Source organism: Arachis duranensis, chromosome 6 (assembly GCF_000817695.3).
Source record: "Arachis duranensis cultivar V14167 chromosome 6, aradu.V14167.gnm2.J7QH, whole genome shotgun sequence".
In the NCBI taxonomy this organism is placed as follows: domain Eukaryota; kingdom Viridiplantae; phylum Streptophyta; class Magnoliopsida; order Fabales; family Fabaceae; genus Arachis; species Arachis duranensis.
In genome coordinates this window covers 110,809,712-110,825,144 of record NC_029777.3, presented here as the reverse complement: position 1 = coordinate 110,825,144, position 15,433 = coordinate 110,809,712, and the positions used below count along the sequence as shown (strand labels likewise).

Sequence of the window (15,433 nt, the reverse complement as noted above, 5' to 3'; positions counted from 1 at the left end):
AGTGTGATATTGAACCTGGAGAGAAAGATAGTTGAAGAAGAGATTTTATTCTGTCGTCAATTTTATATGTTTGTCTCCAATGAATTTTTGTTACATATATATTATATTTAATTTGGCTACGTAACCAACAAAAATTCTATAAATTTCTGTCAATTTTTATTTATAATTATGTTTAATAAAAATATTTTTATAAATATATCTAATAAAAATATTTATTTTATAGTCATGTCTAATAAAAATATCTTTGTAAATATATTTTAAATGTCTCTTTATACATATATTTTTAATAAAAATGTTTTTAATATTAATTATTATTAACAATAAATTAACAAATAATATATTGATACCCTCTATTTTTTTATATTATATTTTATACAAATAACATTTAAAATAGATAATTAAGTACATATTCACAAATAACATTCTGAACATTATTGTTATTGTTATGATTTTGGCTTAATTATTTAAAAAAGTTTTTTTTAATCCGTACAAAATAATGTTCAATATATTATTTTGTTAAGTATATACCAATTATCTATTAAATATTTTTTTATTGTTTGTTGTTAAAATAAAATATTATAGATAATAATTTATTATTATTTGAAAAATAATAAGAATAAAAAGTATCGTTTTTGTCTCTAATATTTAGGATAAATTTTATTTATGTTCCTAATGTTTAAATTGTCCTATTTGTATTTCTAAAATTTATAAAAGCGGTTTAATATTATCCTGTCATCAATTCAACATCATTAACTTTAGTTAGAATTTTTGAAAATGTCTTTTTGAAATTAGAATACAAATATCTAGAATAGAACTGATGATCTATTTTAAATAATAGTTCATCAAAAGTTGAAACTAATTTTAAAAATATATACATAATTCACTTCTTTTAGAAACATATAATTGAACCTAAACACAAATAATTAGTACAATATTAAAATCGAACATATCCAAATAAGACGACCTAATTGAGAATGAATACATCCAAATAAAAATAATTAAAAAATACAATTTGATCTATTAATATAATTGACGGCATAATAATATTAAGTTATTTTTACAAAAGTTAGAGATACAAATAAAAAAATTTAAACATTATAAACACGAATAAGATTTACCAAAAAGTTAGGACAAAAATCATATTTTATAATAATAATAATAATAATAATAATAATAATAATAATAATAATAATGATGGGAGAATAAACCCCTAGCCACCACTTGGTATTACGTGGTACAAAGAAATAATCAGCATCTGTTACGGCGGAGCACCAAACAAGTGTATGTTTATTATTGAAGGACGTTATAATTTGTTACATGAAAATGAAATACTTCCCAAAAACTATAAATACATCCTCCATAAGTGATCACAAACAGGGTTGCATGTGCTAATTGGAGAAAAAAAAGAAGCAACAAAGAACCCTAATTATAAAAAACAAGGAAATGGCAAAGCTATCATTGGCTTTGGTATTTGCCTTGACATTCACAATATTGGGTTTCCCAGTCCGTACAGTTGTGGGTGATGACGTCAGCAGCAATAATGTGTGGCTGAGCATGTTCAATCAAGCAAGCCTAAGCCAAGCTGGTGGTCTCTACTCTTCTTCATCAGTTTCTGAGAGCACCATTGATGAAGCAAAGAAGGCTCTTGCAGAACACGAATCATCATCAGCTTCATCGTCGTATTTGGAAGGTGTTAGAAACTCGATTGCTCAAGCTGCTGCCAAGAAGGCTGCTGCTGATGCTTTGAGTGGTTTCGGTTTTTCCACTCCCTCTCCTCCTTCTCTCCCTAATTTCAGTGATTGGGTTGAACAAGCACGGTAACATACTTTACTATATCTCTCAAAACCATAAATAGAGACTTGACTTTTTATTTTTAAGATAAATAAATTTTTTATTGAAAATACAAAAATATTTTTATCTTTAAAAATATGAGGTATTTCAATTTTTTTAAAAATTTGTCATTGTATATTTTAGACAAAAAAATGTAGATATCTCACCTTTTAAAAAATAAAAAATAATTTTATATTTTTAATCAATCAAAAATTTATTTTATTCAAAATAAAAAATTAAAATTTATTTATTTTTTCTCTAAATAAAGTCATCAGTTTTGTAATAGAATAAAGTACAAATATGTGTTTATGGTGTCAAACAGATAAATTAGTCTGTATAAATTTAAATATTTATATGAAAAAATAAATTATAAATCAAGTATATATAAATCTTTGAATAAATCAACAAAAAAATCCATATATCTGATTTTGTCGATAGTCAATTTTTTTCGTATTTTACCCTTAATAATAAGAACTTATAATCAACCAATTTAATTTGATGTTTGAATCTTAGTTTAAGGTATATATTTATAAGCTCAAACTAAGTTAATTTTAGTTTGAGATGTATATTTTTATATATTGCTCAACATCCTCTCTCTTTTTCTTTTTCATTCTTCCCTTTTTATTTGTTTATTTATTTATTTATTTTCCAACAAAACAGCAATATGGAGAAAGGTATATTTAAGACTAAAGCTCCAGTGGAAGCACCAGCAGCTTCACCTTCAACTGCACCAGCAGCATCACCTTCAGTGTCACCAGCTGCATCACCAAGCTCTGCACCAAACACTGCACCAGTTGCATCACCACAAACTGCACCAGTGGCATCACCAAAATTGACCCCAAGAAACATACTCTTTTGGTGGTCCTCACTCAAAGCCTAAAAAAAATTCTTTAAGAAAAACTTAGGAATTTTTGGCAACATGTGTAAACAAAGTTGATAATTCACATTTTTATGTATGAAAAATTATTTTATTTATTGGCTAGGTTTATGCATTAGAAACCTTTTATTCAAATCGATACTGGCACATTTTTGTTGAAAACATGAGTGACTTCTATTAATACGAACCTTCCATGCATAATCAGTTATCACGCCCAGGCCAAAAATATAAAAAGAAAAAGTCAGGGGCCAGCAATTTTATTGCATTTTGTCCAGCATGTAACCAGCAGAGAAATGTGAGCCATTGGATGAAATCTCACACCAATCTCATACCATCAAATCATCATTGATGGCTAGTTGATGGCTACCAATCACAAATATTACTGGCCCCTAACATTGCTCATATAAAAAACCTCTTATATAGACTTTTAATTATATAAATTATATAATAATAACAATAAAATCTTATCTCACTAAATATGATTGATTATATAGATTAAATAATATTATTACATCCTATTATATATCACGTCTAAAAAAAATTGGTTATGTCTCTAACTACTGATCTATTTTTCATATGATTCTTTCTCTTAATAATTGAATGTTATATAGTTGTTCTTATATATTCAAACTAGTTAAAATGAAATTATGCATCTTCTATCTTTCAACAATCTACGTTACTCCAACTAAGCTTTCTCTCTCATATACTATCCTTCTTTATTCTATGTTATGTATGACTAGTCATCCATCTATCTTATTGAATTTGGAATGCCAAGAAAGGTGGTGGCTGGATCAAAGATATGGTGATTTTCATTTTGTAAACAACTTGTAAGTACTAGTCTGTTATCTATTTTTGAAAAGTACTATTGACTGTCTTTTCTGCAGAATCCAACTCTAGTCATCTTAGCAAAGGATAATTTCATATGTGCTGTCAAGCTGTTAATTGACATTGATATCTCTTTGTTCAGATGATTCTTCTTGCGACCCATGGAGCCTATATCAGATATAGGTTTGGGCCAAATCAATGATATCATGTTCAATGACAGGACATCGGTGCTGCCAATTTGATTCAAGTCTTGAAACTGATTGAGCTGATGATCTTACAAAACAATGACAGGAATCAACTTTCATATAGAATTCATTTTTTTTACCCTAAAGTTTTGATGTAAGCCTTGCCTAATTTCTACACTCTGAATTGGTTGTAAGATGACAAAGTTGTTGATGGTATTGAACTATAAATACACACATCAAATTGAATTTCCATGAATTACGGAATCTCAATCATTATTGATCCCTATTATATTACCTTGCTACTTATGCGCTTTGATTCATGCTTTGGGCCCAAAAATAATACTCGCTTCCCTCATTCTGTTATTTTCAGTTATTATATAAATTTTCTTCCCAAAAATAAAATTCTTTTTTTTTAATATTTTAATGCATTTTTAAAAATATAATTTCGATATTTCCTTTTGAAGAATGATGTGTAGTAACCAGTAATTTACTTTTTATTGTTATATACATATTATACCATAGTACCATAAAATGTAAGTCATGTAGTAACTCAGTAGTCATTATAATTACTCTTAGTGAGTATTTATCTTTATACTTAGATATAATTAATACGAGTGAATAAAAACCTATATCATTATATATTGATTGAAAAAAATTGACATCATATTGAAGCAACAAGAAGAGGGAAACCACACATGCACCTCTTTATGCATGCAAGCACACACAACCAAGCATTAATGCAACACACCCTAACTAGCTAGCAGCAGTAGTACACAATATGCATCGCATTCGAGGGCCACCAACCTCCATTTCATCATCATCATCATCATCATCACTATTATTGACTCCACTCTCTTTCTTGCTACTGCTAGTGTAGGAAGAATCCGTAAGACAAGTTGAGTGATAAGCATGACAGCAAAAGAAAACAATGACCGATACATCACGTATAGAAAAGGGATCAAAACATATACAACATCTTGCACCTCCCCTAGAGATCTTTGAGTTCATTTCCATGGTTCTAAAACTAGACGATTTCCAGTGCGAAGCATTAGTACCTCTCCTTTTCGCTCGTGGCTCATCTTCTTCATTAGTTAGACATATTCCCTGCTTTGCCTCTTTGTAATACTTAACTAAAAGGTTGACACAGTCCGCCTATTTTGATGTCAAAAAATCAGAGGGATACAATATAATATCAAATTAATTAGATTCTAAGGTTTCTCGTTATACTATACTATACTAGGGGTACGGTGGGGGAGAAAAGAACCTTAAGTATATCATTGCACCCATGTCTAAGTGATGTTTCAGTCCTGAAGTCAGTGATAATTTTTACCAGCCGATCCCTTAGCCTACAGAAGAGTAGACAGAGAAATTAAATTACACTGTATAAAACATAATGCTACTGAATAAGGCTGGAATTGGGAAGCCGGAATGACCTACGCAACCATGAACCTTCTGAGCACCCAAGTCAGGATCAAGATCCTCTAAAGTGAAAAGATTTGTAAAGTAAAAAAGTAAGTATTTAATGACCATTGAATTAAAATAGTGAGATTTACATATAATGAAAGTTATAAATTCAAGGGTGATTAACCTCTCATTTTATAACTTCACTAATTTCCTCACTTTAGAGAATCCAAATTCCTCAGTTCAAATACAAAAACAGATAGATGGACCTCTTCTAAAACTGAGTGCGATATTCAATCAAAATACTTTTTAATTAGTTGTTACGTCACATTCATTGCTTACCGAGGTATTTCCATCCCATTGGGAACCTTATTTACAATGTAGAGGGGGTCGAGGTTTCCAACTGTGTGCTCCAATAGTATGCCCACCTGTTGTCAATTACAAGAATCAAAGAACTCGTTGGACAAAGACAAGGTATACAAAACAAGTGAATATTGGATCGTTTGTTTTTAAGGATTTATTTCTTCTTAAACATTTTAACTCCCACACCAAAAACAAACAAACTGTTGTAAGGGACAACAGACATAACCTACTCCCTCTCCCGATGGAAAGATCTTTGCTCATCTGACTCCAGATAAAACTAGTGTTAAGATATGGTGAGGCAAGATGTGCCGAGTACAATAACGTTAACAAGACAACTCGACTCAGCAAAAACATAGAAGAGAAGTTCAGATTTAAGATATAAACATAGCCCAGCAGCAACCTTTGGGTTAACAAATATGACTGGCCTAGCTTTGAGACACTGGAAATGATGGTAGAAATACACTTTTGCATTTGGATTCTGTTTCTGTCCTCACTTCGGGAAGGAAATATAAGAATTTTTCGTCTTTTGGGATAAAAAAGTTGTGTCTCTGTCCCCATCTGGCCGTCTCTACAACCAAAAGAATTATTTCTCTGCTGTTTCGATATTTTTGTCTTGAAACGTAGCCAAAAGATGTGCTGTTTAAAATGATTGACACAAACAAAACTTGCGATGACAGTTTTCACGTGTTGGGAAGGAGATAGGGGAGTTAAGTACATGGTCATGTTAAAGACATGGCTTTTGGCTTCAGAAAATCTGATTGGTTACTTCTATTTACTAAAATATTGAATAAGTGCATGCACCTAAATAATTTTCATTTTCGCCCCAAAAAGGTTCTCAACAAAAATAACCAAACAGGCATGAACATATAAATATACATCTTAGCTATCAAGTTATACCATTTCAGGTTTGTTAAGGCATTGCTGGATTAGTTCTTCCCAAAGATCATCATCCTGCTGCATGGTGACAAACTCTACAGCCTGCAAAAGATTATGACCAATCCAAAATCAACATAAAATGCCAGAGATTCTGATTCAAAATTTGGATTTCGGTTGAAAGTTAAAACCAAAATCCACTTCTGGATGAATAGTTGAAATACCTCCTCTATGTCTCCCAGTTTATTTATAATTACAGCTAGAGCTTGCTTTGAGTTTCCCATCCTTCCTAGGATGAAGACTTGCTCTCTAATTAGATCTCTCCTTATGCAAATCTCATAAGCCTGAAAAACGATTGAGAAATGGTTCCGTGAATCACTAGCATGCGAATATATAGCTGTCATTTACAGGTTGATCCCAAACCTTCTCAAGGGTATAATGTTGACTGTTTCGAAGAAAAGGTACCAGCATCTTTGGATCATAGTCTGCATATAGTTCTACCTAAGCAGAAGAAAAAACAATGATATTAACTGAGAAAAAAAAAATCAGTTGCAGGCAAAGAAAGGAGGAAGAATATAGCAATAATATGCTATAATAGCTTGAAATGAATACTGATGCCTCCAACATGACAAAGAAATGCATCAATAGAACAAGGCCATCAGTCTACAAGTTGCAAATATGGCAGTAATAGCCAACAATTGTTAGCAAAACAGATTGAATTTCAGAGATCAGAACTAATCAAAACCAAACATTCTATAACTGATTGTGCGGACGACAGTTAGTTACTTTCTATTACACAATAAGAAATTCTGATTCCGTTTCGAAAACAAGGGCAAGTCTCCACAGTGTACATAGAGCAACAAGGCAATGGGATCTAAGAATCCAAAGATATAGCCAAGGGCACGACCATATAGGACCAATTCAAGCTGTTATGGGAAGAAAAACGTCACATTTATTGTTGCATACTTGCATGTGAATCACCAGGTGTACGGGAATTTTGGTTGGATGAATTAGAAAGGATATAATGGCACAGGAAAAAGCAAATTCTTTAGTTACGGCATTTCAGTCTTTCATATTTGTTTTCGTTGTTGAAGTTTAATATATTCGATGTAGGTTGTTGTTCTCCTTGCTAATAATATTATTTACTTAAATTTTACAATTGAAAGAATATGTTTGTCTTCTAGAGAAAAACTTCAGCAAACGAGCAAGCACCCACAGACCAGGATATGATGACTTCTACCTTTTCAAACATCCAGAGAGCAAACTGGGACTCTATGAATAGAAGCTTTGGCCTTCACAGGTTGGTGTTAATAAAACGGGATATGAGTCATGTAGAAGTCATTAAAAAGATGAAGAAATTCTTTTGTCCAGGATGAAAAGTACAGACTTACAAAGCAGCAACTACCTTAGGTTGCAGCAGTGAAAGCAAACACGTGAATTTCACAAATCCAAAATACAAATTTTGCATTGATCTACGTTTAAGAATCCATAAAGTAAGCTTGCAAAGGTCTATATAGAAACAGAGCCTACCTGCATATCATGAAAGTCCCTCCCAGCATGTGGATTAACTTCAAATAATGAATGGAGATATAAATGCAAGAAGTATCTTGAGTCAGACTCATTATCAGCATTTTGAAGTTGCTTCACAACTTCAGGAGCGCTTATTAAGTTTTTAGCTTGGATTAACAGAGGAACAGCACGCTTGCAATCAATCATCATTAGTTGGAAAACCTGAACAGGTACAGCATGTATAATGAGACACCAATAGCTATATAGACAAGTTTTAAGGATACAATATGTTGTTAATGACATTGATTTGGTTATCAGTTAGTTGCTCATTAAGCACACAAAGTGATGGTTATATGTGTCATTTCATAATTTAGTATTAGAATAAGTAAAATTATAGGGTCAACTTAAGTTCTATGGTTATGGGGATCAGCATATAAAGTTAATCTTTTGTTTACAAACCGAAAGCTAAAAGTAGCTCAGGGAATGATAAGCATATTGTATATGTATACTAAAGTGTAAAATAACGTTTGATTTAAGTAACTAATTGCAATAAGCTCCCAAATCCCACTATAAAGGATACAAGTGACATTTTGTAATCATAATATAAATAAACAAAGATCTAGGACCATCTTATGAATTACAAGGCATAAACATATTCATTAGGCACTTGCTCATCAGTAACATTTACGCCCATTCTTTGTGTCATTTTCTATTGCCATTCCCAAAAACTCTAGTTTTTCTAACAAAAGTGGATACAAGTACAAACAAAACATCAATTCCCCTTAAACAAGAGGAAGGAAATACCACAAAGTTTTCTCCTTCAGATAAATATGAGACCATTCAAATATTAATAAACAAATTTTGGATAATTGGGATGGACTCTGCTACTCATCCATTTTTTTTATACATTTAATAAATATAAGAGATGTGACAACATCAATAACTAGATCCTAATACTGTAACAAAACTTGTAGAAAGATTCTATAGGTTCATTAATGCTTAATCATGAAATACCAAAGGAGAAATGTAGAGTATATTGCTCACATCAAGTGACACTGTAAAGATTAAAGATAGATAAATATCACTTCTGCAAATTGCAAGCATACCTTCTCACGAATTGCACCATGCAGTTTATGTTTATCAATGAAGTCAAATACTTCTGGCTTCATAAGCTGAAAGTTTCATCAAAGAAGGGTGTAGGAACTAAATCAGTATAAATGTACTTTAATCACTTTCAATCAATGCACTTGCTTCCTGAACACACAGAAAAGATATACGACCACCTACATCAGCATACAAAGCAACAGCTTTCTCATGTTGCCCATTAATTACATACAATTCTGCTAATGCCTGGCATAGAAAACAAATACATCATTATAAGCAAATGACTATCGAAAACATAAATATAACTAGTAAGACATCCCAGTCCCCAATTCCTGTAGGGCTTTGGTGTATTAGGGCAGAAAGGAATTCCAGGGTTTTTAATGATTTCTTTTTTAATATTGGTTTTGTTTGGGATGCGATTATTTAGTTGGTATTCCTTTGGTGCTCAGCATATGGTTTATTTATTGGTATTCTACTGGTTGATATTCAAAGGGATTGACATGCATTGTTACATGGTTTATTTGTTAGCTATTTCTTTTCATATCTATCCGTGATTCTGTGTTTGTCGTATTCTCTCTTGTCCATTCCCTTAAACTAAAATTTCTTTTTCTATAAAAAGATAAAATGAGAAACGCTGACCTCCTTGAGTGGTTCAGTCATGGATGAAGTTTTAAGCTGAGGTTCAATAGCTGAAATAACAGATAGTGCAGAATAAATTACAGGTGGCCAGGACTTAATAGTGGACAAGAGATCCTTATGAAAGGAAGGATTTGTAGCCAATGCATTTAGAGCAACCTGTACAACAATAAGCAAAAAAAATGTCAAAGTTAGTTGATTGCAGAATGCAGCTTATATAAAGACATTACTTGTAAGTTGTAACAGTGACTACTTTGGTTTAGGCTTTAACCAACCTCATAGGCAGAATCACGCAGTCTAGGATTTTCTGTAGGCATGTACGGAACCAAAACAGGGAGTTGACGAAGGTGAGCAAAGTGGAAAACCCATCTGTTGAAAGCAGTCCATTGACACTCAATCATCAAACAAGAACTACAAGCCTGATTAACAGTTACCAGTATGTGGTTCAGTTACCTTTCCCAAGCTGAGGCTGACCCTCGAAGCAACTTGGGACACAATGAAGCTGCTTCAGAATATTTTCTTTCCACTATCAAATGATCAAGGTATCTAGATCCCACCTACAAATATAAAACTCAGCTATGATCGAATGGAAAAAAGTTAATTTAGAAGGAGACATATCAAGTGAAAGCAATGATTGTTAGAGTGAGTGGAGTAAACATTGACTATTAGAATGTTACAAAAAACGATCAATATAAAAGCATAAAGCCATAAGACTTCTTTTAGTGATCTTTCTTTTCTTTTAATCTTTGATCATTCATGTGTGGTTTAACAAAAATACATGGATAACCTTATTCCACTATTATGAGATAAGCTTATAACTTACCTCATCAAGAAGTTCACTTCTCCCATGACTTGATTCAACTACAGCCAAAGCTTTTTCATGCCACCCATGTTGAAGAAGCCAAGTAATATGATCTTCAGTATCCCTAATAATTAAAATGCATTTATTTCTCTCATCATCATCTTAATTTTTTTACTTCCAATTTATACTCCCAACTTATAAGATAGCAAAACACTTCAGATATTTTACATAAAAAAAACTCTAAAAGACAAACAACCTTCATTTGTACGTTTAATCTTCCTAGTGAACAATGGTGTTTAGATTGATTTACTAGTGTAGTGAATATAACAAAGTTAAAGAATCTGGCATATGATAGTGCAACGCCCTTTCTCAGAAGTTACTTTGAGGCATGTAATCTATTTAACTAAAATAAATAACAGTTCTATAGATTATCATACTATGATATTTTAATGAGCATATATATATAATCACGAATAAACTGAACAATGCTGATCCCTTGAACCAAACCCTTGTAATATTCTTCCATGCCAAGTGGTCAGCTGGCAAGAAAGACTGTTTATTTGTTTGCCAATCCCATAAGAATAAAGTTTTTAAAGTACGGTAGGATATATTAAAAAAACACAGCATCCTTTGTTTCTCCCTTTTATTTATTTATTTATTTATTTATTTATTTATTTATTTATTGGTTATAAGCAAATGCATCAATCACCAAACGATAAGATCAAGAAGTTGACATTGACCTTGGCTTTGCAATAACTACATCCTTTGGGGACACAATATAATAAAGTGGTTCATCACCTGCAGCCCACTGACCACCAGCATTACTGCTACCTACATTTGAATGAAAAAGGTAACTATTGCCGTGCAGGAGCAGCAGGAGAATTTCATCCACATAATATAAGAACACTGGATAATGTTCACCTGAGAAGGGAGCATGAGCAAGAGAATAGTCCTTTGCCTTGTAATGCTCAAAGCCGTGTACTGGTAGAGCATCTGTTGAAAGTTCATCATTGTTCCATGTTACTATTCGAACCTCTGGTCTTTGAGCATTGCCCTGTTTAAGAACAAACCAATTTATGATATAACTTCATTTCATCATATCATATGTAAGAAACCGTGAATACCTGCCGAGAAGGAGCAGTGCTACTAAAGTCCTTTTCTCCATCTTCTCCAGGAACATACGCCAGAACAACCAGAGCATCATCAAAGGGGGCAATTCCTGAGATGAAATAGCTAGTTTGAAATGATGCCACAATGTCCACCTGGCTCATACTAGACAAAGGAAAATTTCTGTATGTCCCATTGGCTACTTGATAGCGGTTTGTTCTTATTGAAGCAATTTTGACAGTAGTTCCCCAGCCAATAACCAAGAGGGTGTCACTCTGTACAATATGGAAGGATATTAAGCAAAATTAATTTTCATAAGAAATGTCTTGCAGTATTACATTTCTTTAAAGCAAGGACCAAACATTCAATCAAGTTATAGAAGCAGATAATGCTTCTGAGAAGACGCACCAGAAACAAATAGCAAGTCTATGCTCAGATATTTTACCACTGACCTGCCAAACCAAGTGAGGAAGCAAAAGCTCAGGCCTGGGGCTATCTCTTGGCCTTTCAATAAATGTTACCCGCTGGTTATTGGCAGTATCATAAACCTTCACTCCTGTGTTGTTTGCCCAAGCAACAAGACTCGTTCGCCACTTCACTGCATGTATTGGACCTTCCCCAGAGTGCAAAACCTTTTATAATATATATATTGTGGAGAATACAATACATATGGTTATAGTTTTCAACACACTAAAAAGAGTAGCACTATCCAAATTCATGCTAGAGTTAAGAAGAATCTTGCACACCTGGTCACGATAGCCTAACCATGTCTTCGAATTCAAATACAAATTGCCAGCTAAACCACCTGCAACAAATCTCCTAGAGGCATTCCTTGTGTAATCAGGATCCAAGGCAATCGCCTTCATCGGCCGATGATACTCGAACTTCGTTTTCTCATCGGAAAAAAGACCGCAAATAACAACTGATCCATCATCGGAACAGCTTCCAATATACTCACCCTCTAAATCAAAGCTAAGGTCGTTAACAAAAGCAGAATGAGCAGGGAACTCTTTCACCTGCAATCAGATATAAAATTTCACAAATGCAATCCACTCCATTGTGAAGTTCATGAAAAAGCTTGGGAACGTTACCGAAAGATCACGTAAGAGAGGGGAAAAAATGAAATGGCTAGCTACAATTTGAACGACGATAGCTCAGAATTTCACGAGAAGAACATTTCATAAATAAATAAATTGATGCGCAAGGAACGAACCTGGTTGCCGAGGAAATCGAGGATGTAGACAATGCCGTCGTGAGTACCGAGTGCGATCATGCGTTCCGCGACGGCGATGCAAGAAGCTGCGTCGTTAGATAGCAGCGCAGGTATACTTCCTCCCATTCTCTGGTACTTGAGCCTTGGCTCCTCTTCGTCATCTTCCTCTTCTCCTTCTTCTGCTTCTTCGTCTTCTTCTTCCTCCCCCTCCTCCTCCTCTTCTTCTTCTTCTTCTTCTTCTTCTCTCTCGTCATCTCCTTCGACGCCATTCTCGGACGGAATCGGAGCCATCGGAAGATAGTTACCGCCGGCGGGACCAACGGAACGGAGATCTGTTTGGAAGCTGAGAAATTCTATTCTCTCTGTTTTCTATTTTATTTTGTTTTATTGTGCAGTGTCGTTTTGCGTTCCGTTATTAAAATTTTGGAATGTCGTTCACGTTGAAGATGGGGAAGAAGGTTCTTTGGATATAGTTAGTAGTACTAATTAAGAGGAGTAATGAGGTGAACGACAATAATAATCATAACAGCAAGAGGGAGTGTTTTGTGTTGAATGAGATTGGGGGAACCCCGAGAAACCTGTAAGGCTGTAACTAACGGAAGTGGGTTAAGTCATAAGTGGAGCATCTGTTTCTTGGCCGTTAGCGTTTTGCACTTTCTGTGACGACATCGTTTAACAAAACCAAAGTACCAAACTTAACGAATTTTTAAAGCTGTTATTTTTTTTTTTTTACTTTTTCAGACATCTTCTAGTTTAATAGGTAAAAAATTAATCCGTTATGATCCAAATTCTATTTAAAAATCTATCGCTAATTAATAAGCTTTTGTACACAAGATGAAATTTTAGAATTAGTATATATATATATATATGAGTTAACTGTCTTATATTATAAAAATACATTTTAAGAATATAATTATCAAATATTATATATACTAAAAATTAATTATCAATTAGTAAGGGTATATGACAATATATTGTTGAGTTTAGTAAATAAATAATAATATTTTAGTGATAATAAACATAGTGTTATTTGAGTTAATAGTCCAATTAAGATTTGATGAAATTGTTTAGTATTGCAGGCTCATGATTCATAATGCAGCCAAATCAATAAAATTAAAAAGTCTAACTAGAAAGACCAAATACTTACAAGGTTGTTGAAAGAAATTGAATCCATAACCCAATCCTTTACCGTTCAAGCAAAAGAAAAGCAGCTCTAAGCTTCTGCTAAGTTCATGTTGGGTAATGCTCAGTTCTTTCTTACCAAGAGCCAAAGAAGAAGAAAAGAAAGCTAATTAAGGAGATTATATCAAATCAATATCAATAAAAGCAAGTTAAGCTTAATCAAAAGGGTTAAAGGTAATTTATTTCTATTTATATGAAAATCAATTGTTTGTTGTTTTCTTTTTTTCTCTGCATTGGCTAGTAAGTTGAAGAAAGTGGTGGTTATCTTATTCTGCTGTAATTCAATAGTTGATAATGAAACTTGGGGATAAAGCACAAGATTAAGGGTTTAGATTTTGTCAAGCTCTTTGAAAAAGTTAATTGCTGCTGCTCTTTATTCTACTGTCGTGCTTAATATTGATTTCTGATCCCTGATTTTCTATATTTATGAAAGAAAAAGAAAAGAAATTCAGCCAACTCAAAATTTAAGTTGACCTTGTAAAAAAATTTTAACTGAAAAAAATAGAGCTCATACAAAAAGAAAAATCATCTTCATTTCTGCAAGAGGAGAGAGAACCCGAAAAAAAGAAGAAGAGTGAAACATTACAAATCAAGTTTGAAGTCTTAAAAACATTGTATTTACACTAAGAGAAATATTCTACCAAGATGAAGAATAATGTTCGAGAGTTCAAAATATGAGTTCAGCATATAGAGTTTGAGTTGTAAATCATCATCTACTTGATGATTCATCATTGAGTATTCTGTTTTAAAGTTGTATCTTTCTTTGCTCTAAATCAGTGGTAAAAGACATTCAAATGAGGTATTAAGTAAAAGTTATTGAGAAAAAATGCATAGAGAGAAATTTAGAGAGAAAATACAAGATTTATTTCTTGTCTTCTTTGATTGTATTTTTGTTTTGATTCTGATGTCTTAGTTGTATCTTTTGTTAAGTTGGGTAAACACTTAGTGTGTTGAGAGTATAAGAAGTTGCATGGTCAAGTCAAGTTTAGGTAGAAGCTTGATTCGTCCCAGATAGGATTAGGTTGAATTCTAAGAAATTGGTGTATGTAATATTTAATATGATAGTGAAAATTCCACTGTTGTTGTGGTGAAGACTAGATGTAAGTTGCATTATACGATGCAATTGAACCAAGATACATGATTGTGTCATCTTCTTTTTCTTTACACCGATTATATTTTTCACGATTTATGAGACAAAATAAAATTGTCTCCTGCAGACAAAATAGAAGCTAAATTACATTTTTTAGTTTAAGGCAAAATTAATCAAATATAAAAAGTCTAGACTACCAAAAACCTTTATATATATTTGATATCTTATAAATTATTTACTATTATAAATAAGTTTTGATTACTAATATATTATGTGTTCATTATTTTACTATAACAAGTTTTCTATTCTTCTAGTGATTAATCGTTTAGTTTAAAAAATATATAGATCAATATGTATATTTGTATATAGTACTTTTGTATATATATATAATACATTAGAAGTGAAAAGAAAAATGTTTTCTTAATGATTCTTTAGT

General features: G+C 32.5%; 2 protein-coding genes across 4 annotated transcripts; one reads left to right on the top strand and one right to left on the bottom strand.

Annotated features, from left to right (window-relative positions):
* Nucleotides 1-1,407: 1,407 nt before the first annotated feature.
* LOC107472266 (uncharacterized) lies at nt 1,408-2,710 on the top strand. Its single transcript, XM_016091800.3, has 2 exons — nt 1,408-1,817; nt 2,491-2,710. The coding sequence occupies exons 1-2, from the start codon at nt 1,444-1,446 to the stop codon at nt 2,708-2,710; spliced, it is 594 nt and encodes a 197-aa protein (XP_015947286.1). The 5' UTR covers nt 1,408-1,443.
* Nucleotides 2,711-4,260: 1,550 nt separating this feature from the next.
* LOC107472269 (vacuolar protein sorting-associated protein 41 homolog) lies at nt 4,261-13,274 on the bottom strand. 3 transcript variants are annotated; one of them, XM_016091802.3, is made up of 19 exons: nt 12,726-13,274; nt 12,259-12,528; nt 11,965-12,144; nt 11,530-11,787; nt 11,327-11,459; nt 11,146-11,236; nt 10,427-10,529; nt 10,057-10,160; nt 9,879-9,972; nt 9,607-9,762; nt 9,151-9,213; nt 8,970-9,035; nt 7,885-8,085; nt 6,778-6,855; nt 6,579-6,698; nt 6,379-6,459; nt 5,461-5,546; nt 4,982-5,063; nt 4,261-4,869 (listed from the first exon to the last, which is right to left on the bottom strand). In XM_016091802.3, the coding sequence occupies exons 1-19, from the start codon at nt 13,014-13,016 to the stop codon at nt 4,471-4,473; spliced, it is 2,856 nt and encodes a 951-aa protein (XP_015947288.1). In that variant the 5' UTR covers nt 13,017-13,274; the 3' UTR covers nt 4,261-4,470. The 3 variants fall into 3 exon arrangements, 2 of the variants coding, with proteins under 2 accessions (XP_015947288.1, XP_052118651.1); XR_008010374.1 differs by having other exon boundaries at nt 4,838-4,869; nt 5,151-5,546; XM_052262691.1 differs by lacking the exon at nt 9,151-9,213.
* Nucleotides 13,275-15,433: the final 2,159 nt, after the last annotated feature.